This window comes from Protomyctophum parallelum (genome assembly GCF_964188405.1).
Source record: "Protomyctophum parallelum genome assembly, chromosome: 13".
NCBI lineage: Eukaryota > Metazoa > Chordata > Actinopteri > Myctophiformes > Myctophidae > Protomyctophum > Protomyctophum parallelum.
The window spans coordinates 37783795-37802498 of NC_139708.1; the positions used below are offsets into that span (position 1 = coordinate 37783795).

General features: G+C 39.8%; 1 protein-coding gene across 1 annotated transcript in view; it reads right to left on the reverse strand.

Moving 5' to 3' along the window:
* The window catches only part of wbp11 (WW domain binding protein 11), a 317048-nt gene that overhangs the window by 18812 nt on the left and 279532 nt on the right, over positions 1-18704 (reverse strand). The window contains exons 2-5 of the mRNA XM_083779977.1: positions 5497-5657; positions 2576-2662; positions 714-745; positions 137-230 (exon numbers count right to left, since the gene is read on the reverse strand). Coding sequence (XP_083636103.1) covers positions 137-230; positions 714-745; positions 2576-2639 — 190 coding nt within the window. The 5' untranslated portion in view covers positions 2640-2662; positions 5497-5657. The remainder of the gene's footprint in view (positions 1-136; positions 231-713; positions 746-2575; positions 2663-5496; positions 5658-18704) is intronic.

Sequence of the window (18704 nt, forward strand, 5' to 3'; positions counted from 1 at the left end):
AGCTTTTGCACAAAATAACACCTGGACCTCTTTGGTGGGGACGTAACAACTACAAAGAAAGGTAAGAAAGCCTTTTAGCATGGAATTCTCCTTTAATGGTGTTGATTCGTGTACATAATAGCATCCTATTCCTCACCCATCTCATCCAGCTTCTCCATGTCTTTGATGATCTGCCTCGGATCCTTCATTTTCAGCACAGCTGCTCGTACCATCATCCTTTGCTTCTTGTTCTGTGGAGAAAAAAGACAAGGACAATAGTGAAGCATCATCCTCTCTTGAGGTAAAAACGATGGCAAATTCCCATTCTAACTATTTCATAATTCTCTTTAACCTATTTTGGGCGGGCACCCATTTTGGCGTTAGCATCATGTCGTGCTTTAGCTATTGAAAAATAGCAGATCTACAAGCTCATATCGCGCCACCGAGTGGCGCGATACGAGCTTGTAGGTCTGCTATTTTTTTTATTTAATTGAAGACACTTTTAGAATCTGATCTCAGGTCAGAATGGGTTAATAATGAAACTGTCAGGATGTAATAGACATTTTTATAATCTGATCTCAGGTCAGAATGGGTTAATAATGAAACTGTCAGGATATAATAGACATTTTTATAATCTGATCTCAGGTCAGAATGGGTTCATAATGAAACTGTCAGGATGTAATAGACATTTTTATAATCTGATCTCAGGTCAGAATGGGTTAATGGAGAAATACCTTTTTCAGCTCCCTCTTCCTGGCCTCCTTCCCTGTAGAATACACACAGTGTAAAACATTAGCTATGATCATATTATTTAAGCCTGATCATGTTCACAACCAGCTCACTTTGACGTTCATTTCTATGGATGCCATGAATCATAACCAATGGCAACATTGGTTGCTTACTTTACGCAAGTATAAGTTGTTGCCCAACATGTCTGTCAATACATTGGCATTCATTTGATATGCTGCTAGTCTGGTCACTCTCAGTACAACTCAAGAATACGTTTACAGTTCCTTCCTAGACCTGAGGCCGCTTCTTTAAACAAATGGCTTCTAAATACTAACAGTTTTCTGGGAGAAAAAAAAGGTTTCTATGTCAGTGGTGCTCAACCTTTTTCATGTCAAGGACCCCCAGAATTATCTGTATTTGGCTGCCGACCCCCATCAGAAAATATGTTGTTCCAGGAACCTCCCAGAAGCAAAGATTTGAGTTAAAAACGTTCACTCTGAAAGTATATATATATATATATTCAAAGATTTTCACCACATTTTCACGTTTTTTCTTTTTTTTCAGATCTACAAGCTCGTAGCTTGGCACTCGGTGCCGCACTATGAGCTTGTAGATCTTCTATTTTTAATAGATAAAGTATAGCATAATGCTTAAAACACCAAAAGGGGTTCCCGCCCAGAATGGGCACCTTATAGCTTTTAACCACTTTAAACATTATTTTAAACTTCAGCTATTCAAAAATAACAGATATACAAGGTCATAGCTCGAGCTTGTAGATCTGCTTTTTAATGGTGAAAATGTGTGCAATTCTTTGAATATATATTAGGGCCGGGACTTTAACGCGTTAATCGAGATTAATTAACTACAGAAAACATTATCGCGATTAACTACAGATAAATTAATCGCACCTTTTTGTTTCCCCCATAATAAAGTAGTTTTTATTTGTTTTCTCATGCCCAGCCATGTAAAGCACATTTGAGTATTCATATACACACTGAAGACACTTTATATATAAGGCACTTGCTGCCTATATATATCACCTGCCTATATATCACTGTTGGGATAAAAGCATAAAAGCATTTTTCTGTGGAGTTGTGTGCACTGGAAATAATAAAAAGTCCCCCCATTCTGTGTTGCCTATAGAACTGGAGGTCTGAAAAAAACAGGTAACATTATGATTATTGATTATTTTTGTGATGTCACTGAGATGTACTTCATAATGTTACTGATTTTTTTTCAGACCTCCAGTTCTAGGCAACACAGAATGGGGGGGACTTTCTTATTATATCCACACAACAACTCTAAGGTATATTAATGACAGTAAAATGTTGAAAATGAGTGGAATCCCGTAGTCACTATTCACTGGGATACCAAAAACATTTGAAAAAAAAAAAGGTTTCTCACTGTTCTCGGGTTAAATATTGATATGCGATTAAAATGTGATTAATCAAGATTAATTAACTACAATGCCTCTGATTAATTAGATATATTTTTTTTATCGAGTCCCAGCTCTAATATATATTCTTTCACAGCGAACATTTTTAACTCATATCTTTGTTTCTGGGTGATGATGTCTGGAACAACATATTTTGAGATGAGGGGGTTTATATGGTTATAATGTGGTTATATTGATAAAAACAGAAGAAGAAATGATTATTATAACTAAAGCTATAAAAATAAACGAGAATAAAAACCAGTACAGTAGTGCATCCCGTGGATGCAGAGGTCGTTGTTTTATTGCGTCTTAATCAGACCAGTGTGTGTCCAGTGGAAAACCTCGTATGAATCTGATCTCAGGTCAGAATGGGTTAACTATAAACTGGGTTTTGGGATGCAAAATGCACCCTATTTTAATCACTGTACTTACTGGCCTGGTCGGTGGGGTTCATGAACTTTCCACTCTTGGTGGAGGAGGTCGAACGTCGCCCCATGGTGACGGTGCAGCTCCTTCACCCTGAGGAGAAACAACTGGAATTAGCAGCCATGCCGGTCTGCCAACATTTAATGAACTGCCACGGGCCGGTCCGTGGCAATATCAGAAAGGTTGGGAGCCCACTGCCTTACGGGATTATTATTCAGACACATTTTAAAGAACACAATGTTTACAGTGCCAAAACTGCCAACATGCTGACACCAACATTATAAACAAAATAAATAAATACCACACACTTTACACATAACTGTTGCAACGTACAGAGACAGTTTAGTAGATGAATTGTCAGACTAGAGAGAGGCCGGCGAGAGAGAGAGAGAGGAAAGAACAAGGAGAGAATAAACAGAAGACAGACATGACTGTTTAACTTATAGACAAGGTGAAAGACATTAATACAATGCAATGAAGTCAAAGCTTAGAAATAACAACGAGTAGGTATGAGCCAGGCCCATCATTGCCACTATGCGAAAGTTGCATTTTTTATCTTCTGTTCTAGGCTTTATGGATACATTTTTAAATTGCGAATGTATGTATGCTTATCAAATATTTAACTAAATCACTATCCAGGGAAAGACCTGTACTTTGTCAAGGAGCATTTTTCTTAACAGTTTTTGTGTGGAGTTGTGCTTGAATTGAAACGTACCTAATCTGCAAACTGTTAATGAATACTTCGATCAATCAATCAAAACAATAGAAAGAAAGTGGGTTTCATCAGTTCAAAATAGCCGGCATACTCATTGATCTAATTACGTTCCAGTGTACTCACTGTACTGCCCTGTCTCAATATGAAGTGACAATATTCACCAGCGACACTGTGCATGATGTGTTATCCAGAGAAAGGTGTTATCACCCTAGCACAAGGGATGATGCCACCAAAATGTGGAACGCCCTACCAACAGTCATTAAGACATGTGAATCCCTTGACTCCTTCAAAACCACTCTCAAAGGGCACCTATACGGATGGCTGCAATTCAAAACTGGCCTCTGTAGAATCTGAATCCCCCCACCGCCCCCCCTTTTTTCCCCTCACTGTATATGTATCTTTTCCCTTTTTGCTTCCTATATTATGAATTCCTGTTCTGTTCTTTAACTACATAGAAGTGTCTATTTGTATGTCTCTAAATGTTTTGATGAATTGAACAATGTGGACCCTGTTGTAAACAAGTGTAATGCTTAATTGGGTCGTCCACTCACAGTTAACAGTCTTTGTATTGAGTTTGTGCTTAAAATGTACTGTGAATTCTACAAACTGTTAATAAATATTTCAATCAATCAATCAATTTATACCAGTGACTGCAGTCTGCATGGCAGTCCATTTATGACGTTTGAGTTCATCGTTATCAGTTATGTAAGACAACAATCAATGTGCATTTATTTGTAAGCTTATGGCTATCGCGGGGACGCAAGCTTTTTGCAACAAAACAACTGGCCATTTAATAATCACTTAAGCTATAGTTCCAATAATGGTGCCATTTAGTCCAGTATAAGATTAACAACAGTTTAAAAATCTAGCTTAGCTGAGCACTGTTAGCACATTAGCTAGTGACAGACAGCAATGCAGTCAGAGCCACAGAGTGAGACAGAGTTACGACAACTCTGTTCACTTCATGACATGGGGCTTCAGTCCAATGGCGGCTCTTCTACACACAGACTTCTGTTGAGAATAGGGACAACAAATAGGGACAAGAACCGTCCAGCTGGACAGTAGGCAGACATACATTGGACTCAGGGCAACAGCCCAGCTTTAATGATCTTAAGTCCCTTTATTTTAGTATTGCTCAGTGGTTTAGGGAGTTATCATTGTGTCTTCCTCTGGAAAGAATTACTTATACTTTGAAGAATAAACAGAAGATGTTTGATAAGATATGGGGAAGGTTTATCCAATATATTACGGTTAATGATTTATCTTGTTTAATGGTGGAAATTGTCTAATTATATTCTCTGCAGCTGTTTGGGTCTTGTGGCCATAAGGACTCTGTTGTTGTTGTTGTTACCATTCTAAGTGCCATTATTTTATTATACTGTACTTATATATGTATGTTATTGTTTGGTTTGTTTTTCATTTTAAGTAATTGTATTGTATTGTCTGTATTATGTATTGTTTTGTTGTATTGTCTGTTTGTCAAAAATGATATATTGTTTAAAAAGAAATCCCTTTATTTTAGATGGTTTCGTAGTAATAGTACAACATAAACATTACAGAGACTTTAGTTGTCACTGTACAATACTTTAAAACAGTTGCCATGTTGCACACATGCCTAAAAATGTCTCTTATTTGCGGAGCCATCGTTGAAAACAATGTATTTCCAAACTCCAGCTTGTCCCTCTCCAGGTAGCCCTGGTCCAAGGCTGGGTGGAACGCTATCCTACACTCGCGAACCGTCAGGATCACATTACTGTTCGGTTCGCGAGTGTAGGATAGCGTTACGCAGTTAAATTCAGGGTACATTGCGTTATTAAAATGGCACAAAGTGCATTTTAGAGAGAAACTGGGGACCTGAGACGCTTCCCAACTCCGAGAATAGGCTTTTACCTTAAGGTCTAGCAGGCTTTGTTTCGGTGAGTGGTAGCCGGTGAGTGGTTACGTCGTTTTGTTTATTTGCTGGTATTATAAAAACAGCGCACGGGAGCGTAAATATGACCAGAGGGCTGTGGAAGGGAGGGACTCCCACAAGGCGTCAGAGAGAGGCTCGCTGTAAGCCTTGGACCAGGGATAGTACTCTCCGGGCTCCATGAACAGAACCCCTCAATGTCCTAACTCCTCTATCTAAGATGGCTCAGCTAAGCTAACTGTTAGCTAACAGACAGAGACGGAGCTGTGTGAGTGTGCATCATGGAGCTCACTCACTTCTTACCTTTTATCAAGTGGGAAATGTAGAGCACAAGTACGCCCTGCGCCCTACGCACTTCTCCGTGCGAGAGATGTATTAAAAACAATGCGATACCTTCTGCTATGTGTGAACACAACGCGTCCAAATGCCCATGAGAATGAAAGAACACACTGAGTGCAACCTAGCTAGCTAGTGGTTCGCCGCCATGTTGTTTGTTTGCGTACGTACGTTAGCCGCGAGCAATACCGGAAGAGACTGAAGACACCCACAATGTTATGGTGCCCCCCAGTGGCCACCTCCAGTATACCCCCAACGTGACGGTCATACTACCAAGGTCAAGGAATTTGATTGATTGATTGAAATATGTATTAACAGAATTGACAGTACATTTCAAGCACAAACTCAATACAAAGACTGTTAACTGTGAGTGGACGACCCAATTAAGCGTTACACTTGTTTACAACAGGGTCCACATTGTTCAATTCATCAAAACATTTAGAGACATACAAATAGACACTTCTATATAGTTAAAGAACAGAACAGGAATTCATCATAAAGGAGGTAAAAGGGGAAAAGATACACAGTGAGGGGAAAAGGGGGGGGGGTGGGGGGATTCAGATTTTACGGGGGCCAGTTTCGAATTGCAGCCATCCGTAGGTGCCCTTTGAGAGCGGTTTTGAAGGAGTCAAGGGATTCACATGTCTTAATGACTGTTGGTAGGGCGTTCCACATTTTGGTGGCATAGGAGCGAAAATAATTTAGTCCCTTGTTTGTGCCAAATCTGGGTTGTACATGGTTTGTTGCACTCCATCAAGATTCAAGAATCAAGAATCAAGAATCAAGATTATTTGAGAGCATCATTGTATTAACAATACGAAATATTCTTACAATTTAAGACAAGAGGATGCTCAAGGTTCAAGGTTGTACTTTTATAGCTACCGGTAGCTCTGGGGTGCATACTTAGTTTAGACTAGTCATCATTGGTTAGACATGGGTTAAGGTTAGGTTTAGGTGTGCTGCCCCGTGGGAGGTTAGGTTTAGACTAGTCATTGGTTAGACATGGTTTAAGGTTAGGTTTAGGTGTGCTGCCCCGTGGGAGTTTAGGGTTAGACTAGTCATTGGTTAGACATGGGTTAAGGTTAGGTTTAGGTGTGCTGCCCCGTGGGAGGTTAGGTTTAGACTAGTCATTGGTTAGACATGGGTTAAGGTTAGGTTTAGGTGTGCTGCCCCATGGGAGGTTAGGTTTAGACTAGTCATTGGTTAGACATGGGTTAAGGTTAGGTTTAGGTGTGCTGCCCCGTGGGAGGTTAGGTTTAGACTAGTCATTGGTTAGACATGGGTTAAGGTTAGGTTTAGGTGTGCTGCCCCGTGGGAGGTTAGGTTTAGACTAGTCATTGGTTAGACATGGGTTAATGTTAGGTTTAGGTGTGCTGCCCCGTGGGAGGTTAGGTTTAGACTAGTCATTGGTTAGACATGGGTTAAGGTTAGGTTTAGGTGTGCTGCCCCGTGGGAGGTTAGGTTTAGACTAGTCATTGGTTAGACATGGGTTAAGGTTAGGTTTAGGTGTGCTGCCCCGTGGGAGGTTAGGTTTAGACTAGTCATTGGTTAGACATGGGTTAAGGTTAGGTTTAGGTGTGCTGCCCCGTGGGAGGTTAGGTTTAGACTAGTCATTGGTTAGACATGGGTTAAGGTTAGGTTTAGGTGTGCTGCCCCGTGGGAGGTTAGGTTTAGACTAGTCGTTGGTTAGACATGGGTTAAGGTTAGGTTTAGGTGTGCTGCCCCGTGGGAGGTTAGGTTTAGACTAGTCATTGGTTAGACATGGGTTAAGGTTAGGTTTAGGTGTGCTGCCCCGTGGGAGGTTAGGTTTAGACTAGTCATTGGTTAGACATGGGTTAAGGTTAGGTTTAGGTGTGCTGCCCCGTGGGAGGTTAGGTTTAGACTAGTCATTGGTTAGACATGGGTTAAGGTTAGGTTTAGGTGTGCTGCCCCGTGGGAGGTTAGGTTTAGACTAGTCATTGGTTAGACATGGGTTAAGGTTAGGTTTAGGTGTGCTGCCCCGTGGGAGGTTAGGTTTAGACTAGCCATTGGTTAGACATGGGTTAAAGTTAGGTTTAGGTGTGCTGCCCCGTGGGAGGTTAGGTTTAGACTAGCCATTGGTTAGACATGGGTTAAGGTTAGGTTTAGGTGTGCTGCCCCGTGGGAGGTTAGGTTTAGACTAGTCATTGGTTAGACATGGGTTAAGGTTAGGTTTAGGTGTGCTGCCCCGTGGGAGGTTAGGGTTAGACTAGTCATTGGTTAGACTTGGGTTAAGGTTAGGTTTAGGTGTGCTGCCCCCGTGGGAGGTTAGGTTTAGGGTGAGGGTTTGAGAAAGGTTGTAGTTGTAGGACTAATGACTGGTCTAACCAATGACTAGTCTAAACCAAAAACTGTCTAAACTAAGTACTGCACCCGGTAGCTCTAAAAGTATCTATCTATCTATCTATCTATCTATCTATCTATCTATCTATCTATCTATCTATCTATCTATCTATCTATCTATCTATCTATATATCTATCTATCTATGGTCCATGGCCTTCTACTATCTATCTATCTATCTATCTATCTATCTATCTATCTATCTATCTATCTATCTATCTATCTATCTAGCTCTGGTCCATAGCCTTCTACTATCTATCTATCTATCTATCTATCTATCTATCTATCTATCTATCTATCTATCTATCTATCTATCTATCTATCTATCTATCTATCTATCAAGTCTCTGTACGTCTGTCTGTGTGTAATCTGCATAAATCGACAACCGTTCGCCCGTGCACCGACTTCAAATTCGACACACGCGTTCCACACCACCACAGGGGGTGCAGTGGACGGTGTCGAGTCGGACGGACACACGGTTGTCCAGAACCGCCCCAAAAAGGCCTGCATATATGGAGCTGGCCTGTTCTGACATGTATCATTATCCTTTATTTCATATAGCCTATTTTATGGAGGGACAGACAGTATAGGCTGACAGGAAATGGGGAGAGAGACGGGGGGATACGTGCAGTAAAGGCCTTTGGGATCGGGAGTCAAACCTGCGGCCAGTGGTGGAAAGTAACTAAGTACTTTTACTTAAGTACTGTACTTAAGTACAATTTTGAGGTATTTGTGCTATACTTGAGTATTTCCAATTTCCAGTACTTTTACTTCTACTCCACTACATCTCAGAGCCAACATTTGTACTTTTACTCCACTACAATTATTTGAAAACTTTAGTTACTTTAGTTACTTTGGCGATTTGAAAATAGCCGATCTACAAGCTTGTGAGCTTGTAGATCGGCTATTTTCAATAGACTTTGTACACATTTTGAACTTGTGAAGTGGGACATTCTGCAATATGAGTACTTTTACTTTTAGTACTTTAAGTACATTTTGATGCCGATACTTTTGCACTTTTACTCAAGTACATTTTCAATTCCGTACTTTTACTTGTAAAGGAGTAGTTCTAAATTGCAGTATTGGTACTTTCTATAAAGTTGTCCTTATTTAAAGGTGTAGAGTATAAGTGATTTTTTACGGTTAAAACAAGAAAATAAAGGGAAGCTCCGCACACTCAATCTGCGCACAATCGGTTTATTTTTTTGCAAGCTTTCGGTCTACTGACCTTCTTCAGGCATAATCAAAAAGTGACAAAGGACAGATATATATGTTCATCATTTGATTGGATGATTGATCACACCTATGTCAAACATTTCAATTTGAATGATAACTCATGGGAGTTGTAGTTCTCAGTGAAACTACAGAACACCCAAAGACACCAAGTGTCCATTTAGACAAGAGAAAAACATCGCAAGGAAAAAACATCAAATATTTACAAACGAAGTAAACAAAAAACAGAAAAAACAAAAGCCAATAAAGCAATCAAATGCAAACATCAGGCACATAGCCATCATAAAGCAAAGAGCAAATGTAATCTTTTGTCATCTGTTTATATAACAACACTCATATCGAAGTCTACATTGAGACCTAAGGGTTGTAAACTTTCTAAAGTGTGGATCCAATAGACCTCTCTCTGGCATAACCTTCTGTCGACATCACCCCCTCTCTGAAGAGTAATCTGCTCTATTCCCTGGAACCTAAGGGAGGAGATAGGATGAGAGTGATTATTAAAGTGACAGGCTACGGGGTAGTTTTCATCTTTTCGTCTGATTGAACTTTTATGTTCACTGATCCTTTGTTTTAAGGGACGGATAGTTTTACCAATATAGATTTGATCACATGGGCATTTTAACAAATATATAACATTTTTTGTGTTGCATGTGATTACGGTTAAAACAAGACATTTTTGTTAAAAGGTTAAATCACTATTCAGATAGTAATCAATGATCGACAGGCATGAAGGAGTTTGTATCAAACACCCGTAAGTATATTTGTAGTTGTGCGTGTGTGCCTGCGTCAGAGGATTTGAGCCCGCCTTACGGAGTGTCTGACAAGAACCTGCATTCATTCATTAACATTAGTTAGTAATAAATAATAATATTAATAATAGATTGATTAACATGTTAGTAATAATAATATTAACTAGAACTGCACTCTGTCGAGTGCCTACTTGCTTGTTGCACACAAGTAGGCCATAAATGGCCTACTAGTGCGCAAGCAGAGCGTGCAAGTACTGTAGACCACTACAAATGTTCAAATCTCAGCCTCTCTGTGAAAGAACGTTTGCAATATTGAATTATTAGGTTTAGCTATTTGCCACGTACCTTGCTTTTGGAGGAAAAAAAGTAGTATTTTGAAGTATGGTATATTACTTATGCCTGTTATGGCAGTGGTGTCAGATTACATACATAGGGGCATTACCTTTAGTCCAGCAGACACTGAAACATGTCATCGTTACGTAGCACCTGACTGATAACATTACTTGCACGCTCTGCTTGCGCAAGTAATAAACAGGAACTTTAAAGAATCAATTTATTAAACAATTACATTTCTACAAATGATCAGACAATAGCATATAACATGAAAATAATCAAATGGGGGTCCCTGGTACAAGTACAACACATGTTCAGATGGGGGTCCCTGGTACGACACATGTTCAGATTGGGGTCCCCGGTACAACACATGTTCAGATGGGGGTCCCCGGTACAACACATGTTCAGATGGGGGTCCCTGGTACAACACATGTTCAGATGGGGGTCCCTGGTACAACACATGTTCAGATTGGGGTCCCCGGTACAACACATGTTCAGATGGGGGTCCCTGGTACAACACATGTTCAGATGGGGGTCCCTGGTACAACACATGTTCAGATTGGGGTCCCCGGTACAACACATGTTCAGATTGGGGTCCCTGGTACAACACATGTTCAGATGGGGGTCCCTGGTACAACACATGTTCAGATGGGGGTCCCTGGTACAACACATGTTCAGATGGGGGTCCCTGGTACAACACATGTTCAGATGGGGGTCCCCGGTACAACACATGTTCAGATGGGGGTCCCTGGTACAACACATGTTCAGATGGGGGTCCCCGGTACAACACATGTTCAGATGGGGGTCCCCGGTACAAAACATGTTCAGATGGGGGTCCCCGGTACAACACATGTTCAGATGGGGGTCCCTGGTACAACACATGTTCAGATGGGGGTCCCTGGTACAACACATGTTCAGATGGGGGTCCCTGGTACAACACATGTTCAGATGGGGGTCCCCGGTACAACACATGTTCAGATGGGGGTCCCCGGTACAACACATGTTCAGATGGGGGTCCCTGGTACAACACATGTTCAGATCTTGTTTAAAACAGCGTTGCGGCGTGGCGCGTTGTGAGCTTGTAGATCGGCTATTTTCAGCAAGTGTCAAATCTGACATTTCGTCTGCATCAAGGCCCACCGAAATACATTTTAGTCGACTAAATCAACTGTAGATTTAGTCAACTAAAATCATATATTTTGTAGACAAAAAAAAACACCAACACATTCCAGGTGAGTAAAACTAACTTTTTTTCAAATTTGACATTGTTGCCTTATAGGCTATAGACTTTAAATGGAACCCCTCAATTTACCATGATCCGACATTTATATAATAATACATTTTTATACACTCTTTTGGGTCAAATCTTAGATTGACTGGGAGACAGCTCAAATTAGCCCTTCCCTAAGTCCCTCCCCAACCCATCCATGTCCAATAGGCACGTTAGCAGTGAAGAAAGCTTGACCTGCATAGGAACCGTTGCTAAACTATTTGGATTGGCATTGGACAATCGCTTTTTGGGGTGGGATTTAGTGAAGGGCTAATTCCCGGAGACCACACTCAGTCCAAAAGTGTCTATTACAACTATGAAGACTTTCCTCTGTATGTACTGTAGCCGTATGTACAAGGCATTGGTAAGCATTATAAACTTTGTTTAGAATTTGATGTTTTTTATTAATACATCTTACCAGTAGACCTGAACAGACAACTTAGTTTTGCATATACACTGTGTATACACTTAATGACATTTGGACAAATATTTTGTGGTTGCCGAATTAAAACACCCACATGAAATGTATGTGATTAATGTATGTGTGGCTGTGGCTCAGGAGGTAGAGCAGGTTGTCCAATGATCCCTGGGTCAGCGAGCAGTTTTTAGTGCAACAGTTAAAGTACAGATAGTGCTTTAAAAAAAAGTTGAGGGCAGATATAAAAATCAGGGTGCTTTATTTAAGTTTAAAATGCCAACATGGTTCGACTGAGGGCAAATATGAAGCAAGCAACACAAACACAGGCCCATGCATAAATACGTGAGACAAGCAAGCAAGCAAGCAATCAGCATTAGTGTGGAAACACACCCAGAGCTGGTGTGCGTGGTACATCGTCATACGTATAACACAAGTAAAGCACAGAGAAGCAAAGTGGGCCACATTGAAAAGAAAGCAGCAAAAAAAGAGACATGCAGAAAAAAAGTCATAAGTAAAAAGCTAAGCTGAAATGTAATATATCTCTGCTGTCGGGAGGAAACCACCCATCTCCAAAATGTTCATTTTTCAGGAAATTAAAAATATAACTTTTTCAGGAAATTAAGAAAACTTTATGTACATATATAACCCATTCTGACCTGAGATCAGATTCATACGAGGTTTCCACTGGACACACACTGGTCTGATTAAAACAAAGCAATACTGCCTCATCAAAGTTGCTGTAGTTGACTTTATATATTGTCAATTACTTCCATGAGAGGGAGAGAGGTGGTGGAGTTAGCTGTTTTAGAAGACAGTTTGAGGGTCCAATGGAGTTAAGAGGTCTTGTCCAAAGCTAGGCTTACCTTACATCCTCTCTTGCCCGGACAAGTCCTCTTTTGGGGGGCTGTCCGGGCTGGTTTTATAAATGCCTTCAAATGTCCGGGGTTTTACTGTATACGCTAACATTTTGTACAACGTAGCAAAGCATTATGTGATGGTTTGGAGAATAGGCTGGTCTCTCCTTTTAAAAGAGAATTAAGCCATTGCATACAGGTTCTCAAACCTTTTAATTTCAACTGAGAGTAAAACCAAATGGACCAATAGGAGTCCCATTTGATTCCATTTGTACGGTATCAGTTATGAAAGGGTTCCGTTTGTACTAGTACACTCTCAGAGTTACAGACCTGTCAGGGTCCATTTGTACACTCTCAGAGTTACAGACCTGTCAGGGTCCATTTGTACACTCTCAGAGTTACAGACCTGTCAGGGTCCATTTGTACACTCTCAGAGTTACAGACCTGTCAGGGTCCATTTGGAACCATGAGGGTTTGAGAGCCACTGCTTTAAATAAATACATAACGGCCCAGGCCATAGCGTAATGGTCTGGGCACCGGACTGGTAATCCAGTCGCAGTGTGCCGCGGGTTCGACTCCCGGACCCGACACGGCCTTTACTGCATGTCATCCCCCCATCTCTCTCCCGTTTCCTGTCAGCCTACTGTCTGTCCCTTCAAAAATCAATAAAAGGCGTAAGCCGCAAAAAAATATCTTAAAAAAAAAAAAAAGAAAAATACATAACTAATATAGAGTATATTTGATGAAATTTAGGAGCATGACTTTTGTTATAGATTATTTTGACATTCATTCAAACAGAACTGCGCACGCACGACATGCACGCATGAGTCCTCTTTTTGGGAATTCAGAATATGGTAACCCTATCCAACGCACTTTTTACTACTTTCCATTGGTCCAATATTTTCGAAACACAGACGTAAATGCAGACGTCAATAGCACTGATTTGTGCAAAGAAATTAACCCCTCAAAAGTTATGAGGTTTTCTCCCAACAGCAACGATTATTAACGAATATTCACACATCATGGGTAGTTTCAGCACTACATCTATCAGCTTTGGATCATCACTACACATTGATGCTGCACAGGTTTGATCAGATATCATGGAAATAAACAATACAACATAAACCATGTACAACACCATGTATTACACATTTGTAAAACAATTATAACTTTCAAACTGTGAATATATCAATATTTCTATGATTCATAAATCATGCATTCAGAAATATTTAATGATTTTGATTGATTGAACACCTTAATTAACAGTTTGCAAGAGGCACAGTGGCAAATATATATACAAAAGTATGCTTAAAGGATAACCCATTAACCGTTTCCGTCCGGATCCCAATCGACACATACATAGGACGTGTGTAGACGTCCTAGCGCATCCTCAACGATACCGGGCGAGAGAAGAATATTCTGACATTTTTCCTTTTTATTTTATTTTTCAGTTCGCCTTTCGGTTACCGTACGCTACGCTCTGGGCTCATGTTAGCTTACCGTTGATTTAGCCGTTAGCGCAGCGGAAAGAATGCCTCGTCTCTCCTAGTCCAGGGCGCAGCGGCGCAGTCCCTCCCCCTTTCAGAACAACGAAGGCCCAGGAAATGAAAACGCAATGCATTTCCCCATAAGCAATTTTAATTTAATTTATTTAAAGACCTTTTAAGCATCGTACGAAGCCAACTCTTGTCGTGACAAATCATGACAACACAAACTATATTTCGGGGCCAAACAAAGAATTAGAAAGTAGAAAAAAAACCTGGCAGGTTTACAACACTTTTTTTTGTTGTTTTTCTTCTTTGAAATTATTTGTTTGGTCATAAAATATTGTGTGTGTTGTCATGATTTGTCACGACAAGAGTTGGCTTCCTATACGACGCTTAAAAAGGTCTTTAAATAAATTAAATAAAAACTGCCTATGGGGAAATGCATTGCGTTTTCATTTCCTGGGCCGTTCGTTGTTCTGAAAGGGGGAGGGACTGAGCCCTCAAAAATATGAACGCTTTTTGGATCAAATATTGTATAAATTAAAACGATATGCAATGTAAGCTAGCAATGTAAAGCAGACTTATTGTCTCCACCAGGCCGAAGGCATGGGGGGAGAGTATGTTTTGCACTCCGTCCGTCCGTCCGTGTGTCCGTACGTGTGTGTGTCCGTGAGCAGCTAATCTCGGCCACCGTTAACCCGGTCGATGCCAAATTTTGCACACACACTCCCTGGATGCCAACGATGAACCTCTGCCCCAAAATTTCCAGAACGGCCTGTTATAGCGCCACCAGGAGGCCGCTTTGTGCAAAACAAGTTTTTGCACAGTACACCTACAGATTTTTTTACTTTTGTTGCCCTTTTATCCAACCACCAGATGAAGGCAAGCTGCAATGTCCTACATTCCTATCCTGGTGGAGACCTGTGGCCAGAAGGGCACTTTTTCTAGTTTTGCGGATCGTTTCCGGGTCGTGTGTTTCAGAGTAAAAGGGGACATGTCTTTCCGGCAGCCCAGAGCTGCTATTTTGGCAGTAATCCCGGCACGGATTGTGATAAGCCCAGGGTTTTTTTTTTTTTTTTTAAGATATTTTTTTGCGGCTTACGCCTTTTATTGATTTTTGAAGGGACAGACAGTAGGCTGACAGGAAACGGGAGAGAGATGGGGGGATGACATGCAGTAAAGGCTGTGTCGGGTCCGGGAGTCGAACCCGCGGCACACTGCGACTGGATTACCAGTCCGGTGCCCAGACCGTTACGCTACGGCCTGGGCCAGCCCAGGGCTTATTACTTGCGCATCATCATCATTTAGAGCTAGTCATATGTATACTATAGGCTATACATAATCAGTAAAAATAAAATAGCAAATTGTCCCTGATCTGCTGGGACCAGAGTACGTGGTGTGTATGTGTATGACTAGCTCTTAATGATGACGTAAGAAATATGGTCATTTGTGGTCATTTGGTCCAGCAACACAGGCACAGATTTGATGTTTTTCTGCCTAAGCATCAAATGGCGGAACAGCTGTCACGGTTTTTGGCGCAAAGTAACCACAGTATACCGCTAATCAACTTACAACTACACACTTTATACAGTATAGAGTATATATGTATACGTATATAGTATATGCCTATATACTATATATATACTATATATATTTCTTACGTCATCATTTAGAGCTAGTCATACGTATACTATATACATAATCAGTAAAAAATAAAATAGCAAATTGTGCCTGATCTGCTGGGACCAGAGTACGTGGTGTGTATGTGTATGACTAGCTCTTAATGATGACGTAAGGAATATGGTCATTGGTGGTCATTTGGTCCAGCAACACAGGCACAGATTTGATGTTTTTCTGCGTAAGCATCAAATGGCGGAACAGCTGTCACGGTTTTTGGCGCAAAGTAACCACAGTATACCGCTAATCAACTTACAACTACACACTTTATACAGTATAGAGTATATATGTATACGTATATAGTATATGCCTATATACTATATATACTATATTTCTTACGTCATCATTTAGAGCTAGTCATACGTATACTATATACATAATCAGTAAAAATAAAATAGCAAATTGTGCCTGATCTGCTGGGACCAGAGTACGTGGTGTGTATGTGTATGACTAGCTCTTAATGATGACGTAAGAAATATGGTCATTTGTGGTCATTTGCTCCAGCAAACCAGGCACAGATTTTCTGTTTTCTTGCATAAACATCAAATGGCGGAACAGCTGTCACGGTTTTTGGCGCAAAGTAACCACAGTATACCGCTAATCAATTTACAACTACACACTTTATACAGTATAGAGTATATAGTATATATGTATACGTATATAGTATATGCCTATATACTATATATATACTATATATATTTCTTACGTCATCATTTAGAGCTAGTCATACGTATACTATATACATAATCAGTAAAAAATAAAATAGCAAATTGTGCCTGATCTGCTGGGACCAGAGTACGTGGTGTGTATGTGTATGACTAGCTCTTAATGATGACGTAAGAAATATGGTCATTTGTGGTCATTTGCTCCTGCAAACCAGGCACAGATTTGCTGTTTTCTTGCATAAACATCAAATGGCGGAACAGCTGTCACGGTTTTTGGCGCAAAGTAACCACAGTATACCGCTAATAAATTTACAACTACACACTTTATACAGTATAGAGTATAGAGTATATATGTATACGTATATAGTATATGCCTATATACTATATATATACTATATATATATTACTTACGTCATCATTTAGAGCTAGTCATACATATACACACCACGTACTCTGGTCCCAGCAGATCAGGCACAATTTGCCATTTTATTTTTACTGATTATATATATAGTATACGTATGACGTAAGAAATATGGTCATTTGTGGTAATTTGGTCAAAGCAAACCAGGCACAGATTTGCTGTTTTCTTGCATAAACATCAAATGGCGGAACAGCTGTCACGGTTTTTGGCGCAAAGTAACCACAGTATACCGCTAATCAATTTGCAACTACACACTTTATACACTATAGAGTATAGAGTATAGCAAATTGTGCCTGATCTGCTGAGACCAGCTAGTCATACATATACACAACACGTACTCTGGTCCCAGAGTTATTGTATAACTGCTCTCAATGATGACGTAAGTAATACAACATTATGTTTCTGGAATGTATAAAAGTCACAAAGTGTAACGATAAATGTTAACGTTAGTATAGTGTGCAAAATTAAGTATATATCTAAGTATATAATCATATATGCAAAAACTAAGTTAAAATTTCTAGAGAGTCTCAGCCATCTCAACACGCCTTGGCCTCATTATCCACAGAGAAAAGACGGAGATACTGTAACGAGGACTATTGAAGATTTAATTGAAGATTGAAGACTAGAAAGAGTCAAACAATCTCAGCCATCTCATTATCCACAGAGAAAAGACGGAGATACTGTAACGAGGACTATTGAAGATTGAATTAAAGATTGAAGACTAGAAAGAGTCAAACAGTCTCAGCCATCTCATTATCCACAGAGAAAAGACGGAGATACTGTAACGAAGATTGAATTGAAGATTGAAGACTAGAAAGAGTCAAACAGTCTCAGCCATCTCATTATACACAGAGAAAAGACGGAGATACTGTAACGAGGACTATTGAAGATTGAATTGAAGATTGAAGACTAGAAAGAGTCAAACAGTCTCAGCCATCTCATTATCCACAGAGAAAAGACGGAGATACTGTAACGAGAACTATTGAAGATTGAATTGAAGATTGAAGACCCGAAAGAGTCAAACATAGTTTCAGCCATCTCCGAGAAAGACACAAACATAGTCTCAACCATATTAACTATACAAGAGATTGTCGTATCTATGAAGGGCTCACATTTTAACCCGGGACAAGCCTATGTAGCATTCAGTAGAGTGAAAAGGATAAAAGATCTATATATACTTGACTTTAATCCTAAGAAGATCAAAGTAGATAAGAATGTAGAGAGAGAAATGATACGATTACGACAATCACCTCTTGAAAAACCTAATATACGTAAGATAACTCAATTACCATTAAAACATTCATTAAAAATTGGATTATTGAACGTCAGAGGTTATCTAACACATTTAGAAGATATAAACTCAGATTCCCAACTCGAAATGTTGGATCTAATAGCTTTTACTGAAACACACTTAAAGAAAAATAATAACATTACTTTTAAATTAAAAACAACGAACACGAATTACAATACAATGAGGAATGACAGAGAAAAAGATATAGGTGGGGGAGTTATGTTTGCTATAAAAGAAGATATTACCATTGAAAAAATTCAAACTGAAAGCAGGATATTAGAGAAAGTAGAACATATATGTATACATGTAAAAGATACAAATCTATATATCATTCTTATGTACAGATCACCTAAAACAGACCTTTCAAAATTAAACACATTTCTCGAAAACATGGTAAAGTATCTATCATCTCCGACTT